Source organism: Nicotiana tomentosiformis, chromosome 12, assembly GCF_000390325.3.
Source record: "Nicotiana tomentosiformis chromosome 12, ASM39032v3, whole genome shotgun sequence".
Classification (NCBI taxonomy): domain Eukaryota; kingdom Viridiplantae; phylum Streptophyta; class Magnoliopsida; order Solanales; family Solanaceae; genus Nicotiana; species Nicotiana tomentosiformis.
The window spans coordinates 59,265,046-59,292,891 of record NC_090823.1 but is presented as its reverse complement, the minus strand read 5'-3'; the positions used below and the strand labels follow the sequence as shown (position 1 = coordinate 59,292,891).

Sequence of the window (27,846 nt, the reverse complement as noted above, 5' to 3'; positions counted from 1 at the left end):
GCTTTTATCTCTGTGAGCCCTCTACTTCTGTTTCCTTTCCTTAAGTGCAAAGGCGAATGCCTGAATACATACAATGTCCACACTTAACTGCATAGATACAGTCATAGACTCATTTACTAAGTAAGGGCCAAGTCCCGCTACATACCTCTGTACCTTATCCTCCATGTCTAATACAACTGCAGGAGCAAACCTCGCCAAAGAACTAAAGTGGAGGTTGTATTCTGCAACACTTATACCCCCTTATCTCAATATCAGGAGCTGATCGAATCATGCTCTACATGTCTCTGTAGGGTAAGTAATGGAAGAGGAATGCCTCTGAGAGCTCCCTCCATATAGCTGGAGCAGCAGTTTCTTCCCTAGACATCTCCCAAGTAGTATACCAGCATGCTTCTAGATCTTGTAATCTATATGCTGCCAATTCAACTCTCTCTATCTGTGGCATGCATAAATCTGAGGGCTCTGGCTACTCTTTTAAGGCCCCATAAAATTTGGTAAAGGAGTTTAAGTTTTTGTGGTTCCGAAGTAGGCTTCGTGGTGCCAATTCAACTTACTCTTGGAGGCATATCAAAGGCCATTGGCTAAGGAAGTTCACCGATTGGCTAGTTTGGGAGTTCATCTTGCGGACTCTAGTGAAAGAGGGGTGATTGTGCAAAATAGGGTTGAATCATCACTTGTTGTAGAAGTCAAGGAGAAGTAATACAATGATCCATTGTTGGCACAATTGAAAGATGGATTCATAAACATAAGACTATGGACTTTTTCTCTTGGCATGGGAGATGGTACACTAAGATACCAAGGGCGTCTATGTATTCCAAATGTAGATGGTCTCCGGGAGAGAATCATGACTGAGGCTTACACTTCAAGGTATTCCGTGCACCCGTGCTCTACAAAAATGTATCATGATCTTAAGAAAGTCTATTAGTGGAATGATATGAAGAGGAATATAGCAGACTTTGTGGCGAGATGTCCAAATTGTCAGCAAGTGAAGGCCGAACACCAAAGGCCCGGTGGGTTGGCACAGAACATAGAAATTCCAATGTGGAAGTGGCAAATGATTAATATGGACTTTGTGGTAGGACAACCTTGCACTCCTCGTAAGTTTGACTCGATTTGGGTGATTGTGGATCGACTCACGAAATCAGCCCACTTTTTGCAGGTTAAGGCTACCAATACAGCGGAACAATATGCTCACTTGTCTATCAAAGAAATAGTCAGGTTGCATGGAACTTCAGTTTCCATCATTTCTGATCGGGAGCACAATTAACTGCTAATTTTTGGAAGAAATTTCAGCAAGGTTTGCGTACTCAGGTGAATCTCAATACATCCTTTCACTCGCAGACTGACGAACAGGCAGAGCGGACTATTCAGACGCTCGAGGATATGTTGCGCGCTTGCGTTCTAGACTTCAAAGGTAGTTGGGATGATCATTTGCCACTCGTAGAATTTGCTTACAACAATAGTTATCATGCTAGCATTCAAATGGAACCGTTCGAGGCTTTATATGGAAGGAGATGTAGATCACTCATTGGGTGGTTCGAAATTGGGGAAGCAGAGTTGATAGTGCCAGACCTCATGCATCAGGCTATGGAAAAAGTTAAACTCATTAAGGAGCGGTTGAAGACTGCTCAAAGTCATCAGAAGTCCTATTCAGATGTTCGTCGTAGGGATTTGGAATTTAAAGAAGATGATTGGGTATTCCTGAAGGTTTCCCCCTTTAAAGGTGTAATATGATTTGGTAAGAAAGGGAAATTGAGTCCGAGGTATGTCAGACTGTACAAAATCATTCAGAGGATCAGTGAGGTGGCGTACAAGCTTGACCTATCACCTGAGATGTCATTAGTTTAGTGCACCCGATGTTTCATGTGTCTATGTTGAAGAAAGTAGTTGGAGACCCGACACTCATTGTTCCGGTTGAGACTATTGAGGTTAATGAGAAATTGACATATGAAGCGATTCTAGTTTCTGTTATTGATCGGCAAGTCCGAAAGTTGAGGAATAAAGAAATTGCATCCGTGAAAGTGCTATGGCGAAACCAACAGGTTGAAGAGGCTACTTGGGAGACCGAGGAAGAAATAAAGAAAAAGTATCCTTATTTGTTTGAACAGCCATGTATTTATAAAGTTGTGTTCTATAAAAGTTCTAAGAGTTACCTTCTATGAATTATGTATCATTTGTACAGTTGATGTTAAGGGTGTTCATTTTCTGGTAATATATTTCTTATGAGGCCACAGTTTGTGTTGTTCTTATGTTATATGGCATCATTGGTTATGTATATATTGTTAGGATTAGTTTCTGGGTTCTCTGACAGATGGATAGGCCTAGTTACAGGGGAGACTCTGGCAAAATGTTTGGAAATTTAGGGAGTTAGCCAAATTTTGAAACTACTGGTGTGTGTGAATTAACTGTTGGGCCACATTGAATGTTAATGACGGGATTTTGACCCTCATTCGATGACGAATGATCCTAAGTGGGGGAGAATGTAAGGCCCCATAAAATTTCGTAAAGGAATTTAAGGTTTCCTGGTGCCTTGTACATTGAATGCTAATGCTTATACTTTTTGGGTTGAACAATGCACTGGGGAGTAAAGGAAAATTTTCGGCAGAAGAAGTCATTTTTACGGCCCACTATGCGGTCGCATAATCACTCTACGGACCGCATAATGGCCGCAGAGTGAACCAGAGGCGGGAAAGCTTGGAGGAAGGTTTATGGTGCATTATGAGATCGTAGACCAGTTCTGCGGTGCATTATGCGACCGCAGAACAGGTCTGCGGGCCGCATAACTACCGCAGGCTGAAGCAGGAGACAACAGTTTTTGGGCACAAATTGTGCGGCCGATATGCGGACCGCATATCAATTTTGCGGTCACATAGGCGACCGCAGATCCTGTTCCAGAGCTTTATTTTTTGAGTTTTTATAACCCGACCCTACTTTGTTAAATTAGCGATATGTATCATATTTTGAGCAAAAACGTGATATTTTGAAGGTTAGAGAGTGCCCTAGAGTGGGAGAGAGTTCTTCAACAAATTGTTCTTCAATTCTTGCTCGAATCTTGGAAGCTTAAGAAGGAAAACTCACTAGGTCTTCATCCTAGAGGTAAGATTCTACACCCTAACCCTTCATTTCGAAAGTTAACTAGAAATGGGTAATTAGTAAGATAATTCTTGGGTATGTGAGTTGGTTATTTTGCATGCATGTGTTATCAAAGAGTGTAAGAAGATTGTTGAGCTAAGAATGGTAGATAATGGGTTTGGGATGATGGAATCCACCATAGGAGGAACTTGAAACCTTAATGCACACCTAGTGTTTGATAAAATGCTCAATTGAGCTAGAACCATGATCATCCTCCTAATTTTTGTTTAATTTGTTATATTTCTAAAATAGATTGAAGTTGCTAAGAATTTCGAAATATTTTAAAGTTTAAGGAAGCTCCATTAAGGTATGTTGGCTAAACTCCTCTCCTAGAATTGAATCCCTTGGTATTCATGTAATTTATGTAAGTTCCGAGTTGTTCATTATAAAAGTGGCTATTCCGAATAAGCTTGTGTTGAAAGATATATGTTCAATATGTATCCTAAAATGCTTTTATCATGTTATGTTATCATTTGAAAATATGTTCAAAGTATGGGCTATGCATTAATAATGTTGCGACTTCAAGTCAAGTTCAAACGAAGGCTATTATGCCGAATTTTGTGAAAAATCTCTATGTGCCTAAGACTCTTAATTGCTCACATGTGTACTAAATACTTTGATTTATAATGCCTTATTGTTGTTGATGATGATGATGTTTGAAAGTGAAAAAGGTGAGTATGGAATACTAAATACGGCCGGCGTGCCAATAATGATTTTATAATTGTGGCCAATAGTGCTAATGAAATGAAAAGATGCGAAAGAAGTATGAAATGAGATGATTGGTATAAGAAGGATGATGTCTCTAAGGAGACGGCCTAGCCGGTCGGGTCTTGATCGGACGCCATGCCACACACATGGTAGTGATTGTGCTGGAAATTATAATTGTGTTTTATGTCTCTAATGAGATGGCCTAGCCGATCGGGGTCGTGATCGGACTCCGTGCTAAAATAAAGGTGGTATTGGCATTGTGAATATTGGTATCATGAATGGTGGAATATTGGTACTAAAGACCTCCCAACTTAAAATATGGAAATTCAATTGAACATTGTCTTGATCCAAATTTGAAGTTTGATGTTGTTTGAGGCTTCTATTGATATTATGTGTAACGACCCGACCAGTCATTTTGATCTCTAGTGCATCATTCGGTGGTTGGGGCCATGAGCAGCTTCACTTCAGGTATTATGACTTGTACGTATGGTCGGAATTGAATTTCGGGATGTTTGGAGTTAGTTTGGGAAGAAAATTTTGATTTCGGAAGCTTTAAGTTGGAAGAATTGACTAAGGTTTGATTTTTGAGTAAAAAACCTCGGAATCGTTATTGGAAGGTTCCAACAGGTTCGTATGATAATTTTGGACCTGGGCGTATGTCCGATTCGGGTTTTGGATGACCTAGGAGCATTTCGGCGCCTATTGTGGAAGTCAGCATTTTGGAAGGATTTCATAAATTTGGGATGGAGTGTATTTCAGTGCTTTAGATGTCTGTTTGGGATTCTGAGTCTGGGAATAGCTCCATATGGTGATTCTGGTATTGGGAGCACGTCCGGATGTGCATTTGGAGGTCCGTAGGTCATTTCATGGTCCTTTGGCAAAAGTTGGAACTTTAAAAGTTTTGAGGAGTTTGACCAGAAGTGGACTTCTTGATATCTGGGTCGGATTCCAATTCCGGAAGTTGGAATAGGTCTGTAATGTCAATTAAGACTTGCGTGCAAAATTTTAGGTCAATCAGATGTGATTTGATAGGTGTCGGCATCGATTGTAGAAGTTTGAAGTTTCAAAGTTCATTAAGTTTGAATTGGAGGGTGATTCGTGTTTTTAATGTTGTTTGATGTGAATTGGAGGCTCGACTAAGTTCGTAATGTGATTTGGGACATGTTGGTATATTTGGTTAAGGTTTCGGGGGCCTCGGGTGGGTCCCGGATTGTTAACGGAGCAAGTTTTGGACTTAGGGAATGGCTGAAGTGCACCAGTTCTGGTGTAACCACAGGTGCGGAGCCGCAGAAGCGGCCATGAGGGTCGTAGAAGTGGCTAAGGCTGTGGAAGGCTGGGACCGCAGATGCGGTTAAGTTTCGCAGAAGCGGGACCGCACCTGCGCACGTGGAGCCGCTGGAGTGAAGGCGTAGAAGCGGATGTGGGCCGCAGATACGGAGTTGAGGGGTGGGAAGAAGGACCGCAGAAGCGGTAGTTTGGCCGCACCTACGAAACCGCAGAAGCAGTCAAGGGACCGCAGATGCGAGAGGTCGCTAGGAAGATTGTTTTAAAGAGCGAGATTTGGCTCTTCTTCTCTCATTTTCCACTTGGTTGAGGTGATTTTGGAGAGCTTCAAGGAGGTACTTTCATCAAGAAACACAAGGTAAGTGATTCCCACCTATTGCAAGTTAAATACATGGATTCTATGAGGATTTAAGCATGAACATTGGTAGAAATTGTGGAGTTTTTGGTAGAAAACCTAGAAATTTTATTTTTGGATTTTGACCATGAAATTGGACGTGGAACTTGGAATAAAATATATATTTGAGTTTGTGGTGATATGGGTAAGGTTTATCTTCAAAAAAATTTGGAATCCGGGCACGTGGGACCGAGGATGATTTTATCGACTTTTCAAGCGGAGTTAAGAATTGTTATAAATTGGATTATAATAAGTATTAGAGCGTGTATTTATGGAATTACATGTTTATTGACTAGTTTTGGAGCGTTGGGCATCGGTTTGAGTTATTGGAAGGGCTATGGAGCCGGTGATGGAACTTCGTAGCGAGATAAGTCTCTTTTCTAACCTTGTAAGAAGGAACTTACCCCATAGGTGAAGTTAATTACTATGTGTTGTTATTTGTGGGGGGCTACGTAAGCACGAAGTGAGGAGTGTCCGTACGTAGCTACTATTCCTCTTTATGTCCGGGTAGTTTTAGGTTTATACCATGCTTGTGGACACCGTTATTTGATTATATTTGTTAACTGTATAAAATGGAACTGAGTTGAGGATTTTCAAGGATTTAAAATCTTCGAGTCGAATTGTCATTATTTTGAAAAGAATCAAGAAAGGGTTATGATTTATTGATAAATTTATATTTGACCGCGTCGCATGTATGATTCGCGAGCGGGGTAATAGATGCATCTATGGTTCGCATCGTTCGACCTTCAGCAGTGAACAGTTTACATTTATGTTGGATCGGGCCGAATGTCCTCGGTGGTATTCGTGTGTGATAATAGAACTGGATATTCTTTTTTTTAATTGGTATAAATTCATTATTTGAAAGATTATTTGTTTTAAATGAAGGAAGTGATTTGGGTCCTTAAATAGGGTGATGAATTGTTCAGTTGTTTCTTGTTCTGACTTTTATTGATATATACATCATGCTTAATTAGAATTTCATATTATCATATTGTTGGCCCTTATTAAGTGTCGAAGTCGACCCCTCGTCACTACTTCTTCGAGGTTAGGCAGGATACTTACTGGGTACGCGTTGATATACGCACTCATGCTACACTTGTTGCACGATTTTGTGCAGGTACATATATGTCTAGTGGCCTTGTGGGCGCAGAGGCACGATTATTGCGGGGACTTAGGTGAGCTGCATTCCACGTTACGAGTCCGCAGCCAACAGAGTCTCCTTCAGAGTATTTATATTTTCCTGTCCAGTTTGTATTCCGGACAGATATTGTATATTATTTTATATTACTAGTTGATGCTCATGCACTTGTGACACCGGGTTTTGGGCGATTATGGGTTGCACTGTATTGGAATTTTTAAAGATATTATTATTTATTTTTTAAACTTCATCTTTTACTATTTAATTGAAGGAAATATGATTTTAGAAATATTAAAAATGAGAACCAAATTAAGTATTTATTTTTGGCTTGCCTAACCGAGGTGTCCGGTGCCATCATCACCTTTAATTGATTTTGGGTCGTGACAACATGGTATCAAAGCACTAGGTTCACTAAGGTCTCACGATGCATGAGTGAGTCTAGTAGAGTCTTGCGGATAGGTACGGAGACATCTGTACTTATCTTCGAGAGGCTACAGGACTGTTAGGAGCACTTCCCTTCTTGATTCCTCATCGTGCGATTCGATTCCTTTGAGGCTTATGCCTTCATTTCCTTCCCATTCAATCTTATGCGACGTGAAGCACTTTTTATAAATTTGGAATCGAGGAATTTTAATGGTACTACAGATGTGGTGCAGGATGTTTCTCCCTGCGTATTTGATTGGGCTATTGTCATCGCCTTGCAGATGGCCTTTCTGTCGTTGCAACTCAGTATCATTATTACCTAAGGTTTTGAAGTTTGGCATTGATTGTTATAACGATTCGTGTGTTGCTATCGCACCGTGTTCGTGAAATAGTGGGATGCTTGTCTATGCATCGAAGCAGTGAATGACTTGGAAGGAGGTTTACTCAGTGCATGATTCAGAGATCCATTATTTTATTTCTGATTAAGAAAAGGTAATCGGACTAAGAATGTTCAGGTTTGGATTGACGGAGTAACGAAACTTGGTATTTCGAGCATAGTAGAATTTTCATATGTGATGTGGTGTCGTCGCCCTAGATTGAATGTGTTAAGTTTGCCGGTGTTATGATCTTCATCAATTTGCCTTCGGGCAGGGTGGCGTGAAACAGTACCGGGGAAGCGCATGTCATAGATCGCAGTGTGCGGTGGTTCAGGACTTAATCGATGGTCCGGGTGTTAAGGGCTCAAGGAAGATGATCTTTGGAAAGGTTTAAAGTTGGTAGCGATCTATTGGTTCAAGTGCTACAAAGATAGATATTAAGTTAAGGCAACAATTGGGCAGCGAAGGCTGAGGAAGGACATGTGGGGGGTGTCTTGCTGTGGTTAAATTTCTAGAAGGCCAAGTGTGAGAAACAAAAGTCGAGTAGTTGCTTAAAGGAGAGGGTTTGACCAAAGTGAGAGAGTGGCAGAGTAGCATAGGGATTCTGTGGTAGGATGACTATACGCCTTGGGAAAAGTTTAGAGTGATTTGGAACTCATGGTGAACAGTGACTAAGTCTACGAACGTAATTTGGAATATTGGCTGCTATACAGAGAAGGGATGGATATGACGGAAAAGAGTTGTATGATATGAAGAAGGATACAACATGACTTTGGATTGGAATGTATCGTCGCACGTTTAGTTGATGTCAATGGGGAGTGGACGGGCTTGTACGGTTGGTGAATGAGCATGGGCTCAGGATGGTTTAAGGATTTCATTGTAATTGTACTCGGTGCAGCGTTGTTAGAAGATGTCGACATGGAATTTCCACAGGTGGGTTATTTCTGGTGAGCAGGTTAACTGTTGCGTGGTGTTGATGAAAATTTTACGAAGAATTTTACTGGCTATCCGATAAGAGGTCGAATATGTAAATGTGGTTAGTAATTCAAGGCGTTCATGAAATTGTTAACAGGAAGATTTCGAGGAATTTGGCGGGTCAATTACGTAAGGTCATGTCAGTAAGGAAGAAGGAATCTTGGTAGGATCCAGAGTTATGCAATGGTAGCTTCAAGCTAAGTGGGAGAGCCCCACAGTCTTTGATTGGATTGCATGGTTATCTACTTGTGAGGTTTCTGGTTATCGGCATGTTGGTGGGTTATTACAACTAAAGGAAGAGAACATTAGTGGTGATTTGAGCCAAGGATTTGAGGAATGTGTTCTACAATTGGTCTAATCGATTCATGTTCAGGCTTTGGGAAGACTCAGAGTTTATGCTTCGTGTAGAGGTGACTTATAAGGAACGCGATTCATCCGGGTGCTTCTTTGAGAGGGTGTTCATGTGACAACAGAGCTTTGGAGTTTGATCGTAATTGGGAACAAGTCAGAGTAGATGACTCTCAACAATGGTTCTAGTGGGTTCAAAGTGCGCTGCCTAAGGATTTTGAGCTAGTAGTATGGTTAAGTATTGAGCTTTTGCAGCGGATTATGAAAAATGGCTTGTAGTGTTCTACATTATCTTCGGTCTACGATGTGACATTAAAGGAATGGGAGAAAATAACTTCAGATTCATAGAGGGATTTTCAGAATGGGTGTACCAGTTGAAGACGCGAATATGTGCACAAGGAGGGCATGAGATGGTTCATGGGTTTTGGAGACAATGTGGTCTCGTGAAATGGGGTCACTCAGGATGAGTGCAGATTGAGTTCGTTATATTGATAAAGGAGTTGTTGTTATTTCTAAGGAAGATCCAGAGTAAATTAGAAGAAGTCAGATTCGGTTAGCAATGGTTGAATTGGCATGATGGTGGCGATGATCAGTTCCTTCAGCGTGTTAAGTATACTTGTGATTTGTGGCGGTACATGCGAAGTTTGACGGCCGCCGTAATTGATCTTATTTGGAGGCATGTGAGTATTATGGCATGTTATGTGTAAATGGAGCCCGGAGGAATTATGGTAATTTAAACCACCACTCGATGTTTGTATTTTGTGCGGTTATGGGAATTCAGTCACGTGGGGAAATAGTTCTCCTGAAATGAGTTAAGTGAGAAGTTTCTATATGATGAAGTGTGTACCCTATTAGTGGTTCTGGAGTTATGATGCAATTCTGGTACTCTTGTGTATTGGTATGTTAGGTGCAATGAGTGGCATGGGAATTGGAAGTTGAGGATCAAGGTTGCAGTTGATGTCGACAATGTCAAGAGCTCGGATGAGCGAGAAAGAATTCAAATGTTTAGAGTAAGCTGGTATTGTCTTTAGCGTCAACTAAGATCGGTGTCCTCTGTAGGAGGCTTTGCATACTGATTGCGGATTCTTGATTTTCTTTACAGCATTAAAGTGGCCCGCGGTATAGAGGTGCAGACTTGTTACCTGGTGCGAAAGGCCGTGGAAGTACGTCCCACGGGAAGATTGTGTAAGTGTGACATGTAGTCACCTGATTGATTAAAGATTTAAAACCAAGTATGAAGATTGTGTTACTGTCGCTAATGTGAGAATTTATGCCTGAATGACGCTTGGTTCATTTGATTGTGAGTTGTGGAAGTTTGTTCCGAATCCAATGGTTATTCTTGTGTGCCATGGGAAAAAGGGCTATTGTGGATCCTTGAAAGGTTATTAGCCCAGTGCGGGACAATGAGAATCGGCTTAAGGTCTGTGGATGGATCTAAATGTGAATGTGGGCTCTATATCAAGCCGGATGTGTTCATTTTAGCATAGCATTGTTTTCGGAGGGTTCTTCGGACCTTGGATGTTATTTCTGTTGTCAGCCCTTCCATGTAGTCTCTATTGTGCCATGTGGGTTATGAGGTGGTTTTATTATTCACACTCGTATTGATATCCCATATAGGCTGTGGTGTTATATGAGCAGGATGGCTCTCGAGATGCAGGTAATTTATCGCACCTTAGTCGTGCTTGAGTTTTGTAGCTTATGGCGCTACTCGTCTCCTCAGGATTTGTATTATGCACTTAGCGTGTTTGTGGTTGATATTCTGGCATTTCATGAGTATGAGCGTTACGACTCAAGGTATGTGTTCCTTAGATTATTATGTGTGGACCGGGTGGCATGCCGCCAAGGGTACGTTGTTGGGATTAGGTGGCATGCCACCACGGGTATCATAGTTGGATCGGGTTGCACACCGCAACGGTATCATGTATGGATCGGGTTGCACGCCGCAACAGTGTGATGTTGAGTACAGTTCCCTATACCTATTCTTGTGTGTTTTGCTTCTCAGTTCCTTGGGAAGGTTTATAACACCTTTTCGGTTGTTTAATTAGCTATGTGGGTTGAGTAGTTCTTTCCAGAGTTCTTTTCCTTATGTACCACATTCGAGTTTATGGATTGTTGGCACATGGTGGCATCATATGAGACCTTTGGTAGTGTTTGTGGTGGCTTATTGCTGGAACGACTTATACTGGGTGAGATGATATTTTTGGACCTGGATCAGTGCGATCAAATTTATATAGAGAATATTAAAGGGTAAATATTGTTATTCAGTCCAGAATGAGATAATGGTTCTTGTCAGGAGGAGAGACTCCATAAATTGTAATTCGGCATGTGGCTATGAGTTCTACACATCTTATCTGTCGTGGCATTTCAAGAATTGGAACAAGAATTATATGTGTCATGAGGTGTGTAGTAAGCATCATATTCGTGGGATGTTATTATGGTCATGTGAATGATGCAGTGCATGGTGTGAATTCAGTGAGAGTATACAATCACGTATTGGTACATCATGTAGTGAGCGATACGGTGTTCGTATGTTGAAAGCAGGCCTGGTGAAGAATTCCGGATGTTGGAATTTGACTCTAAGACTTACTTGACTAATTAAAGAGAAAGATCTTCAGATTGGCTCGAGCTAATGTGCTCAGCTGGGCTCTGGTAGCACGGGTAGGTGCACGAGGTGTTAAACGGTGATTTCAGACAAATCCAACGCAGTTCTTAGCACATTCCAGGACGAACGTATGTTTAAGTGGGAGAGAATGTAACGACCCGACCGGTCGTTTTGAGCTCTAGCATATCGTTTGGCGGTTAGGGCCATCAGCAGCTTCACTTCAGGTATTATGACTTTTACGTATGGTCGAAATTGAACTTCGGGAAGTTCGGAGTTAGTTTGGGAAGAAAATTCTGATTTCGGAAGCTTTACATTGGAAGAATTGACTAAGGTTTGATTTTTGAGTAAATGACCTCAGAATCGAGATTGGAAAGTTCCAACAGGTTCATATGATGCTTTTGGACCTGGGCGTATGTTCGGTTAGGGTTTTGGATGACCCGGGAGCGTTTCAACGCCTATCGTGGAAGTTGGCATTTTGGAAGGATTTCATAAATTTGGGATGGAGTGCATTTCAGTACTATCGATGTTCGTTTGGGATTCTGAATCTGCAAATAGCTTCGTATGGTGATTCTGGTATTGGGAGCGTATCCGGATATGGATTTGGAAGTCCGTAGGTCATTTCGTGGTCATTTGGCGAAAGTTGGAACTTTAAAGGTTTTGAGGAGTTTGATCGGAAGTGGACTTTTTGATATCTGGGTCGGATTCAAATTCCGGAAGTTGGAGTAGGTCTGTAATGTCAATTATGACTTGCGTGCAAAATTTGAGGTCAATCGAACGTGATTTGATAGGTTTCGGCATCGATTGTAGAAGTTTGAAGTTTCAAAGTTCATTAAGTTTGAATTGGAGGGTGATTCATGTTTTTAATGTTGTTTGATGTGAATTGGAGGCTTGACTAAGTCCGTAATGTGATTTGGGACTTGTTGGTATATTTGGTTAAGGTTTCGGGGGCCTCGGGTGGGTCCTGGATGGTTAACGGAGAAAGTTTTGGACTTAGGGAATGGCTGAAGTGCACCAGTTCTGGTGTAACCGCACCTGCGAGGTTAGGGTCGCAGGTGTGGAGCCGTATAAGCAGCCATGAGGGTCGCAGAAGCGGCATAGACTAGGGAAGGCTCGGACTGCAGATGTGGTCGAGTTCCGCAGAAGCGGGACCGCAACTGCGCACGTGGAGCCGCTGGAGCGAAGGCGTAGAAGCGGATGTGGGCCGCAGATACGGAGTTGAGGGGTGGGAAGAAGGACCACAGAAGCGGTAGTTTGGCCGCACCTACGAAACCGCAGAAGCGGTCAAGGGACCGCAGGTGCGAGAGGTCGCTGGGAAGATTGTTTTAAAGAGCGAGATTTGGCTCTTCTTCTCTCATTTTCCACTTGGTTGAGGCGATTTTGGAGAGCTTCAAGGAGGTACTTTCATCAAGAAACACAAGGTAAGTGATTCCCACCTATTGCAAGTTAAATACATGGATTCTATGAGGATTTAAGCATGAACATTGGTAGAAATTGTGGAGTTTTTGGTAGAAAACCTAGAAATTTTATTTTTGGATTTTGACCACGAAATTGGACGTGGAACTTGGAATAAATTATATATTTGAGTTTGTGGTGATATGGTTAAGGTTTATCTTCAAAAAAATTTGGAATCCGGGCACGTGCGACCGAGGGTGATTTTATCGACTTTTCAAGCGGAGTTAAGAATTATTATAAATTGGATTATAATAAGTATTAGAGCATGTATTTATGGAATTACACGTTTATTGACTAGTTTTGGAGCGTTGGGCATCGGTTTGAGTTATTGGAAGGGCTATGGAGCCGGTGATGGAACTTCGGAGCGAGATAAGTCTCTTTTCTAACCTTGTAAGAAGGAACTTACCCCATAGGTGAAGTTAATTACTATGTGTTGTTATTTGTGGGGAGCTACGTACGCACGAATTGACGAGAGTCCATACGTAGCTACTATTCCTCTTTATGTCCGGGTAGTATTAGGTTTATACGATGCTTGTGGACACCGTTATTTGATTATATTTGTTAACTGTATCAAATGGAACTGAGTTGAGGATTTTCAAGGAATTAAAATCTTCTAGTCGAATTGTCTTTATTTTGAAAAGAATCAAGAAAGGGTTATGATTTATTGATAAATTTATATTTGACCATGTCGCATGTATGATTCGTGAGAGGGGTAATAGATGCATCTATGGTTCGCGCCGTTCGACCCTCGGCAGTGCACAGTTTACATTTATGTTGAATCAGGCCGAACGTCCTCGGTGGTACTCGTGTGTGATAATAGAACTGGAATTTTTTTTTTTTAATTGGTATAAATTCATTATTTGAAAGATTATTTGTTTTAAATGAAGGAAGTGATTTGCGTCCTTAAATAGGCTGATGAATTGTTTAGTTGTTTTTTGTTATAATTTTTATTGATATATACATCATGCTTAATTAGAATTTTATATTATCATATTGTTGGCCCTTAGTAAGTTTCAAAGTAGATCCCTCGTCACTACTTCTTCGAGGTTAGGCGGGATACTTACTGGGTACGCGTTGATATACGTACTCATGCTACACTTGTTGCACGTTTTTGTGCACGTACATATTTGTCTAGTGGCCTTGTGGGCGTAGAGGCACGGTTATTGCGGGGATTTAGGTGAGCTGCATTCCACATTACGAGTCCGCATCCAGCAGAGTCTCCTTCAGAGTATTTATATTTTCCTATCTAGTTTATATTCCGGACAGATATTGTATATTATTTTATATTCCTAGTTGATGCGCATGCACTTGTGACACCGGGTTTTGGGCGATTATGGGTTGCACTGTATTGGAATTTTTAAAGATATTATTATTTATTTTTTAAACTTCATCTTTTACTATTTAATTGAAGGAAATATGATTTTAGAAATATTAAAAATGAGAACCAAATTAAGTATTTATTTTTGACTTGCCTGACCGCGGTGTCCGGCGCCATCACGACCTTTAATGGATTATGGGTCGTGACATTATGATTGTACTTTCTTGTATTATTTATCATTATATTGAGAGGGTGTTTTGTCATTCATACTAGTACTATTCCATATGTACTAACATCTCTTTTTCCGGGGACGCTGCATCTTCGATGGATGCAGGTGGTTCCAGCAGACTTGGTGAGCCCCACTTCATTTCGGGGTCATGTATCTTTTGTACTAGATCCCGTGAAAGCTAGAGGTTCTAATATGAAGAAATCACAAATCGTAGAACCCGTATCGTCATCCTGAGGATCTATATGATGCCGTCTGGACTAAGTAGCTGCAATGCTAGTCAACAACTGACGGTTTCCCTCACGGTGTCGTGCTGAGGAGCCGGAGGTGAGGTAGCCGGAGCAGCCCTAACCTCTCCCTGAATAGACGGAGTCTAGGAAGCTCTAGATGGAAGCTCATTCCTGGACTCCTGATGACGTCCAAATCCACTACTAAAAATTAAATGGACATGGTCGAATGCAATATAATTTACCCAACTATAAGTCATGGTCGAATCCCATGGAGAACAATATGTAGATGATTAGGCGTGTAAGAGAATTATCGCTTATTATGCTAAGCCAAATACTTAGAAATGTTTTGAGAAAATATTTATAACTAATTATGAAAATATAAAATAACTTAGAAAGCAAGTTAAATGATTAATGGGGACAAGCATGGAAGCATTGGGAATTACATTCAAGTAACGATCCAATGTATTTCGCGACTTTACAAATCTGAGCAAGTTTATGTTAATTAGCCTCGGATAATAATTCTATATTAGCTTCTTCCAAAGACTAACAAGACTTCCTAATTGAATTATCCCTAAAATAATTAAGAGATTAAGCACACCGGAATATGGCTACAAGTAGTTCAATCCTATCTCTAGGTAGAATCTATAAAGTGAGGGTTAACGCCTCAAGTTCTTGTTAATTAATCTTTCCCAACCCCAAATTATCTTTCCCAAAATTAATTCGAAGTGAATGGGCGAGTCCTAGGGTTAGCTAATCCCTTTGGAAACATTAAAGAACAATAATAATTAAAGAAATAATAACTCACTTCATAATAGATAAAAATCGTTCAATACATAAGCACAACAAGATATTTAATCCATACTTTAAATATGAATATTCCCATAAACAAGATTCAAGTGTTGGAAAAAATAATACACACTTAGATATCCAATACAAAGCAAGAAAATGAAGAAATTAACATAAATGGGTATGAAATTCTCAACCACAAGCTTCAAATCATCAAGACCCAAGTGTGTGTACAAGAACCCTAACTCAAAAACTTGTGTTCTCTAGTCAAAATATGTCAAAGATGTGCAGAGACTGGCCAAAGATATGCCAAAGATGCCAAAGATATCTTTCCAAACACTCTTAAATGGTTTGGGGCCAAAGGATATGAAATTACAGAAGAGCCCAGAACTGAAGCGTGATCTTCGCATTTGCGAAGCTATGTTCGCATTTGTGAACCTTGACTTTCCTGTTGACTATGGAATACCGTGTAGAGATTCATGCCTACTAGGTATTTGATAAAATGCCTAAATGGCCTAAATTATGGAATTTGTTACTATTATTGGTCCCATTAGATGTTGTTATAGCAGATTGAAGTTGCTTAGTGTAGTGGATCGTTATAGTATCATCAAGGGATGAATTTGAGGTATGTTGGCTAAACTCCTCTCCTAGAATTAAATCCCACGGTATTCGTGTAATTTATGTAAGTCCCGAATTGTTCATTATGAAAGTGGCTATTCCGAATAAGATTGTATTGAACAATATACATTCAATAGGTATCCTAAAATACTTTTATCATGTTATGTTATCATTTGAGAATATGTTCAAAGTATGGGCGATGCAATAATAGTGTTTCGACTCCAAGTCAAATTCGAACGAAGGCTATTATGCCAAAATTGGTGAAAAGTCTCTGTGTCTAAGACTCTTAATTGCTCACATGTGTGCTAAAAACCTTGATTGTAATGATTTGTTATTTTCGATGATGGTGATGTTTGAAAGTGAGAAAGGTGAGCATGAAATAATAAATACGGCCTACGTGACAAGAATGATTATATAATTGTGGCCACTAGTGCCAATGAAATGAAAAGATATGAAAGATGTATGAAACCAAATGATTGGTATAAAGGGATGATGTCTCAAATAAGACGGCCTTGCCGATCGGGTCGTGATCGGACACCATGCCGCACACATGGTGGTGATTGTGTTGGAAATTATGATTGTGGTTGATGTCTCTGATGAGATGACCTAGCCGATCGAACTCTGTGCTACAAGTACGGTGGTATTGGTGATGTGAATATTAGTATTGTGAAAGGTGACATTATTGGTACTAAAAATCTCCTAACATAGGATATGGAAATTAATTTGAAAACTGTCTTGCCTCTCCGTTGACTAAATTGATGCAGAATGCAATTAAGTTCCAATGGTCAGATGCTTGTGAAATGAGCTTCCAGGAGTTGAAAGCAAGATTGACTACGATATCGGTTTGACCCTACCAGAGGGTATAGATGGATTTGTGGTATATTGTGATGCTTCAAGAATCGGGCTTGGATGTATATTAATGCAATATGGCAAGGTTATAGCTTATGTTTCGAGGCAACTCAAGAATCATGAAAAGAACTATCCAACACATGACATAGAACTTGCAGCAATGGTATTTGCATTGAAAGTTTGGCGTCATAATTTATATGGGGTCCATGTGGATATATTCACGAACCATAAGAGCCTTCAATATATTTTCAAACAGAAGAAATTGAATCTGAGGCAGAGAAGATGGCTTAAATTACTCAAGGATTACGACATTGATATTTTATATCATCCAGAGAAGGCTAATGTTGTGGCGGATGCTCTTAGCCAGAAGTCTATGGGTAGTTTAGCACACTTGGAGGCATATCAAAAGCCATTGGCCAAGGAAGTTCATCGATTGGCTAGTTTGGGAATTCGTTTTGTGGACTCTATTGAAGGAGGAGTGATTGTACAAAATAGGGCTGAATCTTCACTTGTTGTGGAAGTCAAGGAGAAATAATACAACGATCTATTGTTGGCACAACTAAAAGAAGGGATTCATAAAGATAAGATCATGGCCTTTTCCCTTGGAATAGTTAATGGTACATTAAGGTACCAAGGGCGACTATGTGTTCCAAACGTGGATGGTCTCCGGGAAAGAATTATGATCGAAGCTCACACTTCTAGGTATTTCGTGAACCCGGGTTCTACGAAAATGTATCATGATCTTAAGGAAGTCTATTGGTGGAATTATATGAAGAGAAATGTAGCGGATGTTGTGGCGAGATGTCCAAATTGTCAGCAAGTGAAGGCCGAACACCAAAGGCCCGGTGGGTTGGCACAGAACACAGAAATTCCAATGTGAAAGTGGGAAATGATTAATATGGACTTTGTGATAGGACTACCTCGCACCCCTTGTAAGTTTGACTCGATTTGGGTGATTGTGGATCGACTCATGAAATCAGCCCACTTTTTACCGGTTAAGGCTATCGATACAGCGGAACAGTACGCTTAGTTATATATCAAAGAAATAGTCAGGTTTCATGGCACTCCAGTTTCCATCATTTCTGATTGGGGAGCACAATTCACTGCTAAGTTTTGGAAGAAATTTCAGCAAGGCTTGGGTACTCAGGTGAATCTCAGTACAGCCTTTCACCCGCAGACTAACGGACAGGCAAAGCGGACCATTCAGACGCTCGAGGATATGTTGCAAGCTTATGTTCTAGACTTCAAAGGAAGTTGGGATGATCATTTGTCACTCGTAGAATTTGCCTACAACAATAGTTATCATGCTAGCATTCAGATGGCATCGTTCGAGGCTTTATATGGAAGGAGATGTAGATCTCCCATTGGGTGGTTCATTGGGGAAGCAGAGTTGATAGGGCCAGTCCTCGTGCATCAGGCTATGGAAAAAGTTAAAATCATTAAGGAGCAGTTGAAGACTGCTCAGAGTCATCAGAAGTCCTATTCAGATGTTCGTCGCAGGGATTTAGTGTTTAAAGAAAATGATTGGGTATTCTTGAAGGTTTCCCCCATGAAAGGTGTAATGCGATTTGGTAAGAAAGGGAAATTATGTTCGAGGTATGTCGGACCGTACAAAATCATTTAGAGGATTGGTGAGGGGGCGTACAAACTTGAGCTACCACCTGAGATGTCATTAGTGCACCCGGTATTTCATGTGTCTATGTTGAAGAAAGTTGTTGAAGACCTGACACTCATTGTTCCGGTAGAGACTATTGAGGTTAATAAGGAATTGACTTATGAAGAGATTCCAATTTCTATTATTGATCGGCAAGTCCGAAAGTTGAGAAATAAAGAAATTGCCTCTGTGAAAGTGTTATGGGGAAACCAGCAGGTTGAAGAGGCCACATGGGAGGCCGAGGAAGAAATGAAGAGGAAGTACCCTTATTTGTTTGAATAGCTATGTAATCATTCTATGAAATTGTTCCCTGTTATGAATGTAATGTCGGCTCATAGTGGCTAACTTGTGACATGAAAGTCTAAATATGATTTAGGAATAATCTAAGCATCAACACATGATAATTATGCTTATATAATCTTTAATGAATGTATTAGGATCATATGGGTGTTAGGTATACAAATAAACATCAAAGGAACCGAACAAATGAAAGTCCAGATGTCATAAGCGAAATGGGCGATTCACCCTTTTTGTATTTGTTGTGTTTTGAAGTTCCAACCTAAAATAATTTCTTTCATACTTCACATATGTAATTGAATACTATACACGGATACAATACATGCTGATATTTCTCTTCAAAAACTCTTAAAAGATCAAGAAGAAAGATTAGAACATAGCTAAACCAAATCATGACAAAAATGAAACGAAAACCCTATATACATCTTGTGTTCTTTCTTCCAAACCTTCCAAAACTCAAGTTATCAGGAGAAAGGAGGACGGCAAAGTCTTACCTATGTCGTAAGGATCGCGTTGATGTGTTCGCTTCTTGATTTTGATTTGCGGATAATGGAGTGCTTCAAAACCCAAAGGAACTTCTTGGAAAGCTATGGAAGCTCTACTTGTGTGTGAATTTGCTGGAAATGAGGAAAAAGAAGACCGTGTCTTCTATTTATAGCAAGGCTAAAAAGTCAACAACATTTGTGCTTCACCAGCCCTTCTTCTGATGCTCATGTCTCTTTATCTGGACATCGTATGGCTGAACGGTCAAGAGCATTGGAAACTACATTCCAAGAAATTCAATTTGATATATAATATGTCCCCAAAATACCACATATAGCATAGGAAATTAATTGTTCAAAAACTTTGTTACAAGGCAAATGGTCGATTTTTCCGCAACTTAAATCCGATTTTCCCAAACTTTATACTTATTTAAATCATGCCTAGCAAGTCATTTACACAATATACGATATCACAGAAGTATGGGGTGTAGCAGAACCCCTTTGTGAGCTATTTGAACCATGTTTGAGATTATAGAGGTTAATCTCCTGATAGAGCTTGATAAGTGCTATTTTCGTGATGTAATTTCCTAATTTGAGCTATGGTAGAATAATACGCACATGCATACACTTTAGCATGACACTTATACCAGTTTGTGGGTATGAAATTCGATATCCATTATTCATGTAAATGTGTTTATCAGCTTCTGTGTGATATGGATTGGACTGGTAGCATGTAACTACGCCTTGCGATTATGATTATTGGCACGTAGCTACGCCGTGTGGGTTGTGATCATTGGCACGTGACTATGCCATGCGGGTTGTGATTATTAGCACGTGACTACATCATGCAGTTATGATTATTGGCACGTGACTATGCCGTGCGGGTTGTGATTATTGGCACGTGACTACGCTATGCGGTTGTGATTATATGCACGTGACTGTGTCGTGCAGTTGATAATTATGGCACGTGACTACGCCATGCAGCGTATGGAGAAGGATTCATCCCCCTAAGGTGACCCTCTCGTGTTTTTATCTTGATGGTGTACATGCGGTATGAGGAAAGTTGATCAGTGGTTTGGTTTGGTTATTGTATTTATGGGGAAAACTGGCCAGTGGTTGATTCAATTTTTGCATTTCTTCTTTACTTGTAATTTCCTTGGTTTTTTATCAGTTCTATTTGCATATCTTCTTTATATGCTGGATTGTTGACTGAGCAGAGTATGTTAAGTTATTGTGTACACCAAGGTGGCCTTATCTGTTGTTCCGGACGTCAATAACAACAAGCCTAGTAATTTCCTGCAAGTGGGGTCTGAGGAAGGTAAGATGCACGCAACCTTACCCCTACCCTGGAAGGGCAGAGAAGCTGTTTCTGATAGACCCTCGGCTGGAGAACGGATGAAAAAAATGTAATGGAAATACGTAAAAATAACAACAAGATAAATATAGACCGAAGCCAAGAAAGCAGTTAAACTTTATGTAGTAATAGCAATTTATGAATAAAAGAATATCATACTAACACTAATGCTAGCGAATTGAGTAAGACAGAGAAACACTCGACTACCTACTAGCTTTCCACCCTAATCTTCGACCTACACACCCTCTTATCTAGGGCCATATCCTCAGTCAGCTCCAGATGCGCCATGTCCTACCTAATAACCTCTCCCCAAGACTTCTTAGGCCTACCTCTACCGCTCCTGATACTCGCTGAGGCCAACCTCTCGCACCTTCTGACTAAGGATTCTATACTTGTCCTCTTAACGTGCCCAAACCATCTCAACCTCGCCTCTCGCATCTTATCCTCCACAGGAACCACTCCCACCTTATCCTAAATAACTTCATTCATAATCTTATCCAACCTGGTATTCCCACACATCCACCTTAACATCCTCATCTCAGCTACTTTTATCTTCTAGACATGAGGGTTCTTGACAGGCTAACACTTTGCTCCATACAACATAGTTGGTCTAACTACAACCTTGTAGAACTTGCCTTTAAGTCACAGTGGCACATTCTTATCACACAAGACACCGAAAGTGAGCCTCCACTTCATCCATCCTACTCTGATATGGTGTGTGACATCCTCATCAATCTCCCTATTATCATGTATTATAGATCCAAGGTACTTGAAACTACCCCTCTTGGGGATAACTTTGTATCGAGCCTAACCTCCATATTCACTTCCTGGGTAACGTTGTTGAACTTGCACTCCAAGTATTCCGTCTTGGTCCTGCTCAATTTGAAACCCTTAGACTTTAGGGTCTACGTCCAGACCTCTAGCCTCTCATTAACACCACCCCGCGTCTCGTCAATTAGAACTATGTCATTAGTAATTAACATACACTATGTCACCCCTCCTTGAATGTGTCGCGTCAATGCGTCCATCGCCAAGGAAAATAGAAATGAGCTAAGAGTTGATCCCTGGTGCAACCCCATCACAAATAGAAAGTGTTCCAGGTCTTCTCCCGCTGTCCTAACTTGAGTCTTGGCTCAATCTGCATGTCCTTAATCACCCTAATATAGGCTATTGGGACCCCTTTAGCCTCCAAGCATCTCCAAAGCACCTCTCTTGGGCCTTTGTCATAAGCTTATTTTAGGTCAATGAACACCATATGCAAGTCCTTCTTCATCTCCCTATACCGCTCCACCAATCTCCTCACATGGTGAATGGCTTCCAGAGTCAAACACCCCGCCATGAAACCAAACTGGTTCTTATTAATGGACACACTTCTCCTCACCCTCACTTCAACTACCCTCTCCCAAACTTTCATCATATGGCTAAGCACCTTAATCCCCCTATAATTATTGCAACTTTGGATATCACCCTTGTTCTTATACAGTGGAATCATCGTACACCACCTTTATTCTTCGGGCATCTTATTCGTCCTAAAAATGATGTTGAACAGCCTAGTGAGCCATTCCAAACCTTCCCTACCCATATTCTTCCAAAATTCCACAGGGGTTAAGTCTGGCCCGGTTGCTCTACCCCTGTGTTTCTTACGCATAGCCCCCTCGACCTCCTCTACTCTTATGCGCCTACAATACCTGAAATCCCGATGAATCTTGGAGTGCTCCACAATGTTCCTATCACCTTCTTCATTTAGGAATTTATGGAAGTATGTCTGCCATTTTCGTCTAATCTGAGACTCTTCCATCAAAACTCTACCTTCCTCATCTTTGATGCACTTAACGTGATCCAGATCATGGGTCTTCCTCTCTCTCACCTTGGCTATTATGTATAACTTCTTGTACCCGCCTTTGGCCCCAAGCTCTTCATACAAATGCCCAAATGTCGTAGTCTTAGCCGTAGTAACATCTAACTTTGCCTCCTTCTTAGCCCTCCAATACCCCTCCATGTTAATCCTCTTCGCCTCCTCGTCTATGCTCTCTATAAGCTTCAAGTACGCCGCTTTCTTAGCTTTCACTTTCTCTTGTACCTCCTCACTCTACCGCCAGTCACCTTTGTGGCCGCCAGAGAAACCCTATGTGACCCCTAACACCTCTCTCGCAACTACTCTAATACACTTCGGTGTCGTGGTCCACATATGGCTCGCGTACCTAATGCTCCTCTAAGCTCCCAAAGCCAGCAACTCCCCCTCCCCCCAACTCCTACACTTTGTCATTAGTCAAGGCACCTCACTTGATCCTATGCTTACCATACACATCCCGCTTTTTCCTCTTCCTCATGACTCTAAGTCCATCACTAATAACCTATGCTGAGTCGTGAGATTCTGTCACACTTCCGGAGGAGTAGATAATCAATTTGAGCCTTGGCCAATGAATTTTGGAAGGTGACCAACTGCTCTTCCCTCTTCAAAAAACACGAGTTAACAATCACCAGATCAAAAGTTGTAGCACAGTCCAACAGCGAAGTACCACCTTCGTTCCTAACTCCAAAGCCAAAGCCTCCATGCACACCGTCATAACCCCCAGAGGTTGCCCCAATGTGACTATTGAAATCTCCCCCTATGAATAACTGCTCGGTGTGCGGAATTCCACGGACCAACCCGTCAAGGGATTCCCAGAAATGCCTCTTAATCTCCTCGTCCAAACCCACTTGAGGTGCCTAAGCACTAATTACGTTTAAAGTAGACCCTCTCACAACCAGCTTAATAGCCATCGGCCTATCATTCACCCTTCTAACTTCTACCACTAGCTCTCTAAGTTCCCTGTCAACCAAGATACCTACCCCATTCTTTCCCCTCTCGTGCCCTGAGTACCACAATTTAAACCCATCAGCATCTCGAGCCTTAGAACCCACCCATTTGGTATCTTTGCTAACTCTATCGACTTCTTCATCAAAGTACCTATGTTTAGGACCCAACTCTCAGTCTAGATATTCCCTTGCAACCTTTTCCCCCCACCCCCACCCCACCCCCAACCCACCCGAGAACATAACCTTATTTTACCATCACTCGCCCCAACCACTATAATCTAAGGAAATTATGCTAGAACTGTCGCTTAAACAGGCAAAGTATTAAACTAAAAGAGGCAGGTCTAACACTTGAGCTCTATACACTAATTATACGTACAGATTAGAAAAACAAACAAGCAAAAATTAAACTAGCGATAAAAATAGATATATAAAAGAAGGCCAGCCGAATAGAAAATAAGAATCAAAATTACATACTAGAAATCCCAAAATAGTTACTATCAAGAAAAGTAGACAGGCAGATGCACTAATTAAGAGTATACATAGGCAATCAAGAATTAGGCTTAAACTATTGCAAACTAATTTGTTAACAACAAGGAAAATAGAATTACTGATTGAAAGAACAAGAGGTACCAACTTTCGATAAAAGTACATATATAATATAAGGGAACAAATTATACTAAAACAAGAACGACGGAACCTGGATTGTAGATAGACTGCCAAATCAACTATACCCTGGTTGAAGGTCGCCTTGAGCCAAGGTACCCGCTTGAAATCTGACTGGCTCCAACTACAGCGGCGACCACCCGGCTGGATAATTGCTCACCGAAAAACTGCCTGGCCTGAATCCCAAGTGCCGACGCTTGTAGTCTACGCTGAAAATATGATCGAAGAACCTGTTCACAAACACAACAAACACACAAGCAAAAAGAGAGGGGGGACAAAACAGAGTTGGGAATGAGAAAAAGAGGGAGACCCATAGCATGGAGAACCCGCTGTGCATACAAGAAAAGAAAGAAGAGGCAGTGTAGCAAAGAGAAGGGAACTACGAGGAATAGGAGAGAGTAAGAAGAAGAAATGAGAGAGGTGATATGGGAGAGGGGGAGAGGGGGAGAGAGATCCGTACCTGCATTGGAGTTCCACCGGAAATTGTTGTTAGGGTTTACGACTTCGCCAAAAAGAGAAAGTAAGAGAGAGCAAAGAATTTCAAGAGAGAGAGAAGAGTATATTTTTTCAAATTAATTGAAATAGAGTACCTATCTGTGGTGCCTGACTTGATCATATTATTGTTCTGTACTTGTTAGATTTATGAATTATACAGGTAAATAGTGAGTATTATTAATAATTCTTGATTTTATTACCTTGCTGAGGTTAGTATGATACTTGCTGAGTACATGGGGTCGGTTGTGCTCATACTACACTCTGCACTTAATAGTGCAGATCCAGGTGTTAGACCGAGTGGTGGCTAGTTGTGAGGTCTTGTTGTGAGCACTTTGGAGAGACGAGGTAGAGCTGCATCTCGACTGCAATCTTGGCGTCCCTTTTCTTCCTTTTAGTACTGTTATTTTCATTCAAACAATATTGTTATATGTATTCCAAAATTGTACTTCGGTTTAGAGCTCATGACACTGTATTATTAGTTCTGGGGGATTATTGTATTCGACACAGTTATTTATGTTATTAGCATTAGACTTGTACTATTTCTGTCATTATTTTCTGTTGTTGTTATGTTGGCTTGCCCAGCAAGTGAGTTAGGTGCCATCACGACCGATTTGAGGTTTTGAGTCATGACACATAGCAATGCTCGGTTCTATATATCCTGTGTAAAGTGGGAATCAGGCCGGTTGTAGTTCAAGAGTAAGGGCTTAAGGGAAAGCTACTCTTGCATGGATGTAATGGTACGATCGGTCATTTTGTGAATTTGAGCCTCGTTCCCCTATTTGATGCTTCATGTATGATTATTGATGTCTGGCTATAAATGTATATTTTTAGTGCATTACTCACCTTATATTTTGGTGTTTTAATGATTTAATGTGCGATGTTTGAACTTAGTTGACTTATTTTTATGTGTAGTATCATTGGAGTGCATAAAGAAATAAATGTTGCATGAAAAGATGTTGAAGACAGAAGAAAAGAGCAAGAAAAGGATAAAATCGGAGCAAGGCAAGGGTACCTTGCCCCAGACATCGCCCCGCTTGGCTAGAGGCACGCTCAGCCCTGCCCCAGACCTCGCCCAGCCTGGTCTATGGCGCGCTATAGACCAGGCCTCGCCTGGCTTAAGGACTGGTCCCCCAGTCCGCGAATAAATTATTTTCTACTTAGTTTTGAACTTGGAGACTTCTACCCTATCCTATAAATACTCCATAAACATGTCTAAAATGGGGGTTGGACGTTTATGAGAGGGGAATTCGACCAAGAGAGAACACAAGCTGTCGTGGAGGCCGGATTGCATCTTTTGTTCCACCAACCTTAGTAATTTTTATGTTTCTTTGGATGATTTGTTATTTGGCTACCATGTCTATGTGGAGCTAAACTTCATGTTCTAGGGTTGTGGTTCTTTCATGAATATTGTTATTCGAATATTGATTTTGATTTCTTGATTTATAGTGTTAGTTTATTTATTCAATCCTGCGCTTAATTATTTGATTGCTTGTTCATCAATTGAATACTACATACGAAACTAGAGTTGAACTCAAAAGTGGAAATTCTTGATTGCATATAGGATTGAGTAGAGCAATTTTTTGAACCCGGGCATCGGGGAATGGATTTGCGATTAGGATAGACATATGCTAATTGCCTTGCTTGGTTATTATACTGGAATTATGAATGCATTCTTGTTGATTCTAAATCTATATATATATAGGTGTTAGGTTAGCTTGATTAAGCAAGTAAGACCTCGATAGATAGTTACAAGTAATATTAACCATGTCAACAAATAAACCAGATAAATTAATTAGTCAATTCAATTAAAGAATACAATAGGATTGTTAGATAGCACATGACCCTAGATCGTTTTCATCGCATTGATAACATAAAACTCTGCTTTTTCTACGTTCAAAATTCATTATTTATTTTTCCTTTATTTTAGTTAGTTTAGACTCAAACACTCTAAAGGGATAATACATAATTACCCCCCTGAGATTGTCTCATTTTATCAGTTGCACCCTTATGCTTTCTGGGGATCCTAAGACCCGCTTGTTCTTGTTAGAAGTGTAATATATACCACCTTTTTATAACTAGCACCACTCTTAAAAGAAAAGTGTAATGCAAGCTCCAATCAAATTTTTCCACGTAATTTTCTCCGTTTAATACTATTTTGATCATTATTTTATTTTTATTTTCCTTTCTTTATTTTCTCTTCTCTTTTCTATTACTTTTTTATTTTCTTCTTCTTCTTCTTTATAGAACTTGCCACCATTAACGACCAAACCATTTATACCATTGACAATAGAAATCTTCTCGTTCCCAGTTTTTTTACCCCACTACTCAGACCTCCATTAAAAACAATTTAATGCCAACAACTTCTCCAATAAAGTTCTCTTTTATATGGAAAAATTTATCTACCGGCCACCTAAAAAAATATTAATTTCAATTGAGAAAAATATAACCCAAACTTTACCCAAAGCAAAATAGATTGGACTAGCATCCCCCATCTTTCTCGGTGATAGTTTTGGCGGAAAGCCAGCTGGGAATCGCTATTTTCGGACCATCGATGTGACTAAAATGGAACTTTGGATTTTTGAACTGCGCTAAAAGCCCAAAAATAATTAACAAAGTATAGATAATAACCAAATCAGATATACAAAATAATAAAAATAATGAGATGGTGCTTTAACAGATTTAGAATTTAAAGGTATTTCAAATCTTGAGAGAGAAGATCCGAGGAAAAGTGAGAGTGTGAAAGGGAGGGAGATAAAGCAGAGATAAAAATTGTCGTTGTGTTGAAGATGAGATGTGGTGGGAAAAGTAAATATGGCTAATGAAGAAGAGATGAGGAAGAAGAAAACAAGAAAGAGAAAAAAGAAAAGAAAAAGAAAGAAAGAGAAAGAAAACAAAAGGAAAGAAAGAGAAAACAGAAAAAGATATAAAAAGGTATTCTGAAACGTTTCACACGCTGTTATGCAGTGCAAAACACAACAAATGCCAAGTAAGCGCAAAAGGTATCTGACTTTTAGTTACTTTATTACTTGACGACCGCGTATGATTGCGTGTGCGTTTGGCCACAACAAGTGGAGGCCGGTTTCATCTTTTCTTCCACAAACCATAGTAATTTTTATGTTTCTTTGGATGATTTGTTGTTTGGCTACCATGTCTATGTGGAGCTAAACTTCACGTTCTAGGGTTGTGGTTCTTCCATGAATATTGTTATTCGATTATTGATTTTGATTTCTTGATTTATCGTATTA

At 40.4% G+C, this 27,846-nt stretch overlaps 2 protein-coding genes across 2 annotated transcripts; both read right to left on the bottom strand.

Moving 5' to 3' along the window:
* Positions 1-22,148: 22,148 nt before the first annotated feature.
* LOC138902706 (uncharacterized) lies at positions 22,149-22,643 on the bottom strand. The gene has a single exon (XM_070190597.1). It carries the CDS (start codon positions 22,641-22,643, stop codon positions 22,149-22,151), a length of 495 nt encoding a protein of 164 aa, XP_070046698.1.
* Positions 22,644-22,990: 347 nt separating this feature from the next.
* Positions 22,991-27,093, bottom strand: LOC104096078 (uncharacterized). Its single transcript, XM_070190596.1, has 5 exons — positions 27,049-27,093; positions 26,815-26,922; positions 24,206-24,336; positions 23,423-23,594; positions 22,991-23,353 (listed from the first exon to the last, which is right to left on the bottom strand). The coding sequence occupies exons 1-5, from the start codon at positions 27,091-27,093 to the stop codon at positions 22,991-22,993; spliced, it is 819 nt and encodes a 272-aa protein (XP_070046697.1).
* Positions 27,094-27,846: the final 753 nt, after the last annotated feature.

What these genes read in the sequence shown, in the direction of transcription:
- LOC104096078 (XM_070190596.1), bottom strand. Translation starts at nt 27,093, where the DNA reads ATGGGGGATGCTAGTCCAATCTATTTTGCTTTGGGTAAAGTTTGG. An exon ending in TTGCTTTGGGTAAAGTTTGG is followed by an intron (nt 26,923 to 27,048) that starts GTTATATTTTTC and finishes AGGTCTGAGTAG; the next exon opens with TGGGGTAAAAAAACTGGGAA. An exon ending in AAGAAGAAGAAAATAAAAAA is followed by an intron (nt 24,337 to 26,814) that starts GTAATAGAAAAG and finishes GTTTGTGAACAG; the next exon opens with GTTCTTCGATCATATTTTCA.
- LOC138902706 (XM_070190597.1), bottom strand. Translation starts at nt 22,643, where the DNA reads ATGGAGGGGTATTGGAGGGCTAAGAAGGAGGCAAAGTTAGATGTTACT.